The 7,877-nt window shown below is 47.2% G+C and overlaps 1 protein-coding gene across 1 annotated transcript; it reads right to left on the bottom strand.

Moving 5' to 3' along the window:
- Positions 1–1,806: 1,806 nt before the first annotated feature.
- SODALDRAFT_332286 (hypothetical protein) lies at positions 1,807–7,208 on the bottom strand. Its single transcript, XM_028611668.1, has 5 exons — positions 6,763–7,208; positions 5,256–6,631; positions 3,348–5,201; positions 2,680–3,283; positions 1,807–2,601 (listed from the first exon to the last, which is right to left on the bottom strand). The coding sequence occupies exons 1-5, from the start codon at positions 6,787–6,789 to the stop codon at positions 1,969–1,971; spliced, it is 4,494 nt and encodes a 1,497-aa protein (XP_028467931.1). The 5' UTR covers positions 6,790–7,208; the 3' UTR covers positions 1,807–1,968.
- Between the last annotated feature and the right edge of the window lie 669 nt (positions 7,209–7,877).

The raw sequence follows: 7,877 nt of genomic DNA, 5'->3' as shown, positions 1-7,877 counted from the left end.
CGTTAGCAGGAGTATTATTATTATTATTAGTAATACTATTATACTAGCCTAATACTAGCCGTAACGCTATATTCTCCTAGCGGAGATTTTCTAAATACTCTATAATAAGCGCTAACTAGTTATTATTCAGATTATAAGATATAATAATAAAGGGCGGCGGCGCTTTAGTATTGGAACGTTTTTAATATTATAAATAAAGACTACCCTTTATTACTTAGTCATCTTCGACGAAAGATATAGAAAGCCACTTACCTATAGTACGAGAGCTCTAAATATATATTAGGTTAGGAAAGAAAAATATTAAGAGAAGGTTATACGAGAAAACAGTGAATATTATTAGTATTACTATAGTAAAAGGTTAACTAACCCTAAAAAACTATATATACCTTCCTTATATCTATTACCACGATATATTACACCTACTATTACACCTCTAATATTCTTTTATTCCTACTACAATAAAAACCGTGGTAGTTAACAGTAACACTATAGGCAATCTCTTTATATACTTACTTTAAAGATATTTTAAGTATATTATTTATTTATATAATAGTTATTTATAGATTCTTTTTTACTTTACTCTTTAAACCAATTATACTACCCTTAGGACCTTGATACCTAAATAACGTCTTAGTTAGATATAGTTATATCTACGGTTTAAAGGCGAACGCTTATTATTTTCCTCGAGTACTCTAAGTAGGAAGAAAGAGCCCGGTTTAAATAAAGACGGTTATCCTAAAGAGTTTCGTAATAATATAGGCTTCCTTTACTAGATAACTAATCCCTCTTTAACTATACGTACTTACGCTCCTAAGGATAGGAGTATTTGTAGAGAGGGGTATATTATCAGAATATATAGTGCTTATATATTATTATAGGACTAGTACTAGACTTATATATTATTATAGGACCAGTACTAGACTTATATATTATTATAGGACTAGTACTAGACTTATATATAGATACGGGGATTGTAGTTAGGTTAGACCGTTAAAGATATACCGCGTTAAGGTCTAGGAAGCTAGTTAGCTTAAAAGCTAGCTTAGATCTAATAAGCTAGTTAGCTTAGGAGCTAGCTTATACCTAAACTTAGTCCTAAGGAGGCCTCTCGCCACCTACTTAGTTAGAAGACCTTAGGTAGGTATAAAGAAGGGAGTGTCTTCTATAGTTCCTAGAGTCTATAGAAAGAGACTAAACGAATAGTCTTATGACGATACCCCCTCTTTAGTTCCTACTAGTCCCTAACTAAACCCTATATCGTTTAGCAGTTACCTATCACTCCTCACAGTATACCTATAACATTACTATAAGACTATCTTATTATTTAGGAGGATCTTATAGTAGGATTTAGCTTTGGTAATATAGTATCGGAGGAGTTATTATGTCTTAATCACGTTACCTACCTATATCACGGCGCTATTAATAGTAGGATAGGGCCTTATAGCGTTATCGGACTAACTTAGCTTTTACCTGGCTCGCGCTAATCTTAGTATAGCGAGCGTTAACTAGTTAATAAAAGGTATAATCGTTAATACGCCTCTCCTTAGTATCGAATCGAAAAAACGATAGTTACTACTACCTATAGATATTAAGTGCATATATATAATCTGATAATATATAAAGCTAGGATAAGCTAGGCTATACTTATATTTATACTATGCGTGATATCCTCCTCCGGATCTATAGCTTACCCTTAGTGGCTAGTGGTTATCACGTGACCCCTTACGTGACTAGCCTGAGCCACTCTGGCAACACTCACGATGTGGCTCTTGCCATAAACGGGGCCTTGATTAGTTTAGTACTTATGCAGCGGCACATTTGTATTGTAGATGGATTCACATCTGATCTGGTTCATCTATTAAGGGGACAAGACATGCATGTCCGTCGTCAAGCAAGCCTGTGCTTGAGAAGTCCCTGTAACAAGAAAATGGGAACTTGAAGACGCCTTGCCGCCACGTCGCTGAGTTCTCACAAGTAAATGTCACCACTTTCGCCTGCAACCCACCTTCGCCACGCCTCCTGGTAGGCTTCTTCCAGGTCGTTGACCCATCTCCGAGTATCAAAAAGAGCGCAAGTCCACTTGTTTTCCCATAACAACTTGCGGAGGTCAGCCAGACGACCGACTCCACGGGCACAGCCATTGCTGGTTTGGTATGTAAGGCTGTCCGCCAACCGTATTGCCATTTGTTCGTATTCCTTCTCGTTAGAGGCAACGAGCTCTTCAACGGCCTGATGACCTTCGTCATCCTTGGGCAGAGCTCCCCTGAGAATGGAAGCAGCCATGCGTGAGCACATTTTGTACGGGTATCTCGGTAAAGTCAGTAGAGGGGTACTGGACCACAGGACATCGGCTGCCGTGGTATGAGCGTTACACTCGAGCGTGTCAAGGAAGAGGTCGCACACCCTCGTACGGGATATGTGCTGACTCTTCGGTGCAACATCTGTGAAGATGATGCGGTTGGCTACCTCGGGCCCCGCCCATGCCCGAGCAGTTCTCTTCAGGTTCGGTTCTCCCAATTCCGGGAATCGCAGAAGCCAGAGGACCGCTTTCGGCACCTGTGACAGGATGCGTAGCCAGGTACGGAATGTACTTGGGTCAATCTTTTTTTTTGTTTCATATAGAAAATGGCCGTTAGTGGGCCGTGTGCCGCCGAGGAGTGTTGCATCTTAATGCCTTACCTTATACAACTGATTGAAGTTGCCCAATATGATGGCATTGTCGGGGAGACGAGGGAACAGTTGCTTCCGCATTTCCCATCGTCTTCTTTGCTCCTCCTCCCAGGATATACGACGCTCCTCTGGGTCACTGGACTGAGCGTGGTCGCAACAGAAGAATGTGTCGCGACAGAAGACGATGTTCTCCGAATAAAACCAGTCAGGATCTTCCATCTGATCATCAAAAAGATCTTCGACTCCAAGATTCCCCCGGCAAGGCCGCAGGGTCCCCGGAGGAACGGCAGTTTGATCAGCAAGAATGTAATCGCACCATTCCGCTCCCAGCGTTCCGGCAAATCCCATAAACGACATCTGGATGGGAGCGGGTCTTGCCGCAAAAATGTCGTTCCGAGCACCCCTAGTATAACCATTGAGATTCACAAGGATATGTATACCGTCCTTGGTGATCTGGTTTATCGTGCGTTCGGGGTGCCAGCTGCTCACATCATGGAACACAGGCGCCTCACGCTCAATTTGCAAACGGTGGACAGACATGTCACTCGCCGTCGTAGCATAACAGAAGGCCTTTACTTTTGCCGTATCATGAAACCCAAACACTGATTGCATGCTGGACCGATGGAACATTAGTCACCAAACTGGACGGGAGTGGACGTCTTTCCTGGACAACTCACAGATGGGCAAGGGGGTGGTTATTAAAGTCGGAAGATATATAACCGACATTCAGGTGCGGCGAAGGCGGAGATGGAGGCGGATACACTGAGCCAGGTAGCCAAGAGGAGCGCAGTGTGGAGCAAGAGATTCTATCGGCATTCCGTTGAGCAATCATTCGAGTGTCCTTGGCTGTGAGAGGGTAGGTGAAGGTGTGGAAGGGGAGAAGGGTCGGAGCAGGGGGAACCACCAGACTAGACGGCAAGGTAGGGCGCTTGTAGCCGGATGGCCTCTCTGAGCCGGACAGATACTTATCACAGTACCAGCGGCGCATCGTTGCCTTCGTGCATCGTTCTACCAGACGCAGCACGCGAGAGCCCTCCCACCTCTGTCGCGCCCATAGCCTCAGCTTAGAAGCATACTCGACCGGCCGTTGCTCGACCACAGGGCTCGCCTGTCGCAGATATGACGTTATCACAGGTATCGTATCTTCCCGCAGGACACCAGAACCCCAACAAGCCGCCTCATCCAGTTGTCGTTGCACAATGTCGACGACTCTCTTCATAAGACCGCTTCCTTGAGGCTGAGTTTGGGCATCCACCAAGTTGCCGTCTTCGTCGACGTGCCAACGATCGTATTTCTCGAGATCAAAGACTACGCCACCCCGCCCCCTCCAATCACAGACCGAATTCAAAGCTGTCGACAAACCACAGACAGCTTCAGCGAAGTCGGGACTCGCGCTGACTGCTCGCCTGTAGTAATTGATAGCGTCCCCAATGCGGCCCCGATCCTTGATGGCGTTGGCGAGGTTGGTCAAGGCTATGTCGAAATTTCCATCACACGAGACGGCTTGTTCGTACATTCGGATAGCTAGGTCCAAGTATCCGACGTCTTTAAGCAAGCTTCCTAAATTTGTGTGGATATGGACATGTTTGGGATCCAACAATAGTCCATAGTTGTAATATGACAGGGCAAGCGCATGAGCGCTGCCAGGCGGGATTCCAGGTATCCTAGATTGTCGCTCCATCCCTGGTGCGTTGGATCGTGAGGGGACAGGTGATGACAGCTGAAGGCTCGCTAGAAGAATGCCGACATTGTTCGCTGTTGACGGGCTTGCTTGTAAAGATAGCGACAAGTAATAGAGCGCAAGTATGTCTCCAATCCCAGAGGCTCGTCTTTGATGGGCTGGGTTGGCAGATCCGCTCGACAAGGCATCCTGGAAAATCTTGGCAAGTGAGAGCAGACAGTTGCTCGTGGTTTGGACAGCTATTCGTTTTGGAGGACCATCTGGAACGAAGCGAAGCCCTGGCAAGACGGCGTCATTCGGAAAGACGAGTCTTGCCGTATGTTCAGCCTTCTCTGGTGGCAGGAGTAGGGGTTGCGTAGCCTCTGCATTCGATAGAGCACCGTGCCAGGGAGATAGCACTAGCTGAATTCTTCGAATGAGGCTCTGCATGGAATCAATTTGCCTCCCAGTGCTTATCAAGATGGCCTCTTCAAAGGCTTCTAGCGCACCCTCGATGTCGTGTAGACTGTAAAGGATTGTGCCTTTTGCGTGAACAAGGGCCAACATTCGGCCATTATCACTCCCTGCTATCGTGTAGCCACTGGAACCAAACCCATGCGGATTCATGGTAATGTCCTGTGGGGTTAGATGTCCTGACAAGAGTTCGGACATCTTCAGGGACTGCTGGACGTGTTCAATGACCTCGACCGCCTCGCGACGTTTTCGTTTATAGAGCAAGCCCACAAGATGTTCAGCACCTTCCAAGAAGTGCGGTTGGACTTTAATGGCTTTAAGCCAGTATGCCTCGGCCTCCGCGAGGCAGTTGAGGCCGTAAAAGGTAGCGCCAATGTTAAACAAAGCCCCGACATGACTGCGGGGGTGGTGAGCTCAGCCCACACGTATAACGGACAATCGACACACTTACTTGGGATCAAGTTCGACAACTCTAGTAAACCATTCGAGAGCATCTTCGCAACGATCGAGGCTGTATTGTAGACATCCACCAAGCATCATGCCATGGATCCATTTCCACTCACTCTCTTCACACAGGCGTGTTAACAATACCAAGGATGCCTTGGCTAGGGGCAAGGGTGAGACATTGCGGGTCGCAGCAGGCGAAGGACAATGCGGAAACACTGGGAGTGTGTTGGCGTAGGGGAAAGCGCCCTTCTCCGAGTTCGTCGCCTGGTTAGCGTCCCAGCCAGCGACATCAGTCAAGGAACCAAACTGAGAAGGCTGCGCGGACGGGAAGACAGCCGCAAATCCACTCCCTAAGGAGCTGGGGTTTATGGGACTAGCATGCTGGAGCGGGATGCTAGGGGCGACGATCGGATGCCTCGGGGGTTTGGGATATACAAGCAACCTAGAACTCGGACCTATACCCAAGGTCGGTTGCTGGGACTGCCGGGTCTGGTGAAGATGGGCGAGCAGATCACTATAGGCACCGTGCGCCTGGAGCAGAGCCCTTTCTCTTAACCAGGACGGTGATACTTGTTCGGGAGGGGGGATAACGGGTTGTATTGTAAAAGATTCATGATAAAGAAGCGGGGAATGGTAATGAGACCCGAGGCTGCTACCGTAGCCGCTAAAAGTGATTGGGGTAGTCACAGAGCGTGGAGAGGAACCAGATATGTCAGCACTTTGGGTGAACGGAGATGAAGGGAAAACGAGGGGCGGCTGAGTGTATGGTTGGTCATGCCATCGAGGGGGCAATGCGTGTTTCTGAGACGAAGTCGCGACAAAGTCGCGCTGCTCCATGGCCCAGGTGGTCGAGTCAACGGCCCGGGTGGTATAAGTACTGTCTTGTGGTCGGGGATAACCACTCGCACTCGTATGTGTAGCGTTGATTCGATTGACGCCGGATGTTTTCTTCGCCGTCGATCTTTCATGCACAGCATATGAACCAGGGAAGGCAGGACGAAGTGATGCCGAGTTCTGAGAAGTTGACCAACATTGTGTGATATTAACGGCCTCAACTTGACGTGGCTGCGTGCTGACAAGAAGTGGCGGATTAAGCGTTGAGAGCTTGCTAGACTCGCCGACAGACAAAGATGGGTCAACCCGGGTAGGAGGAGAAGGAGATGTCGCTTGCAGTATCACGTGTTTGAAAGACGGAGGCCCATGGGAAAGTTGTGCTGGTGATCCCTCATAGCCCCCATCGATCGTGCCGTTCGGTGTCTTCCTTCGAAGGCGGTCTTCTGGGTGTTCAGTGGCACAGTGGGAAAAGCTATAGTTCGCAGGCAGTCTCTCCCGCGCTGCGTGTCTGGAAGGCAGACGGTAAGGGGAGAAGGGTCTTTGAGACTAGCCATCGAATAGGAGAATTAGCATCTTGAAATATTCAGGATTCCCTAGTGGTGCGCCTGTTGGGCATGTGCACCCTGGGAATCGATGTATTGGCCTGGAGGAAGATGATCGCCCAGTGAGGGACGTACAGTGATGTTGGGAGATGCATGCCCCATGTCTGGATCTGAACAAGAAACACTATGGGATTATTGCTGGTATCACGGGGAGGGAACTGTGTAAACAGCAGGATCGCGAGGTCGGAAGACGGGGCTGGTTCTAGGTGCTAGATGGCATATGCGGTCGCTGAGAGGCAGGGGGACTGGAATGGAGCAGCCTAGGGATGCCAGCCCACGAAGGGCAATGTATCGCTCAACCTGAACGTAGCGATGCCGCGACCAACGTCCTTTGCAGGGGATGGTCTAGCGATAGATGGTAATGTGTAGATGATCAATGTTCGACAATGGAGCAAGGTAAGAAATTAGGCAATGGATTAAGGAGGGAGACGAGAAACATATATGCAGTAAGCGAACATGTCGACAACTTCTAGCCATCCCTAACCTCGACACCTGTCAGAACACAAATTGTCAGATGGTTTAGCCACCTTATTGGGTGTGTCAGATGAAGCGTAGTCAAAATCGTCATAAAATAGGTCAAAATTAATTAAGGTAATTATCTCTCCTTCTAACTATGTCGGATCGTTAAGGAATCGCTGCTACCGTATTTTATATAGTGCAGACTCTGTAAGTATCTACCCGGATTATAATCTTAGTAATCCGGCCCGTTTACGTAATTCGATATACCTCCGAATTACTCTAAATATTAGTTAGACGATTAAAGCTATTTGTAACCGGCAGATATAATAGGTATATAACCTATATAATCTCTTCGCTATAGCCGCCCTTAAATTTATTCTCTGGTTCCTCTAAATACTCTATCCGGACTTCCTCTAGCTATTTTTACTATAACTGTTCCCATATATCTATCACGCCTACCTAGGACCTAAATATCTTACATTTCTCGTCGTATAACGTCTTTGTTAGCCTATCTACCACTATTTCCGCGCTTATAGCGTATATTACGAGTATTTACCCTTATTTCTTTACTTAACATAACTAGTAGCCATAGATATTAACGTAGCGAAGGCGCGTTATTAAGATACTAATGTCTTAATTAAGTAACCTTACGGACGCCGGCTAAAAGGCGTACGACGTCGAAATCGCGCGCTGGTAGATCCTATAAGCGTAATACGATAGCTACCTAAAGG

This window comes from Sodiomyces alkalinus, assembly GCF_003711515.1.
Source record: "Sodiomyces alkalinus F11 unplaced genomic scaffold SODALscaffold_3, whole genome shotgun sequence".
NCBI lineage: Eukaryota > Fungi > Ascomycota > Sordariomycetes > Glomerellales > Plectosphaerellaceae > Sodiomyces > Sodiomyces alkalinus.
This window is presented reverse-complemented; position numbering and strand designations above follow the sequence as displayed.

What these genes read in the sequence shown, in the direction of transcription:
- SODALDRAFT_332286 (XM_028611668.1), bottom strand. Translation starts at nt 6,789, where the DNA reads ATGGGGCATGCATCTCCCAACATCACT. An exon ending in ATGCATCTCCCAACATCACT is followed by an intron (nt 6,632 to 6,762) that starts GTACGTCCCTCA and finishes TTCGATGGCTAG; the next exon opens with TCTCAAAGACCCTTCTCCCC. An exon ending in ACTTCAATCAGTTGTATAAG is followed by an intron (nt 2,602 to 2,679) that starts GTAAGGCATTAA and finishes ACAAAAAAAAAG; the next exon opens with ATTGACCCAAGTACATTCCG.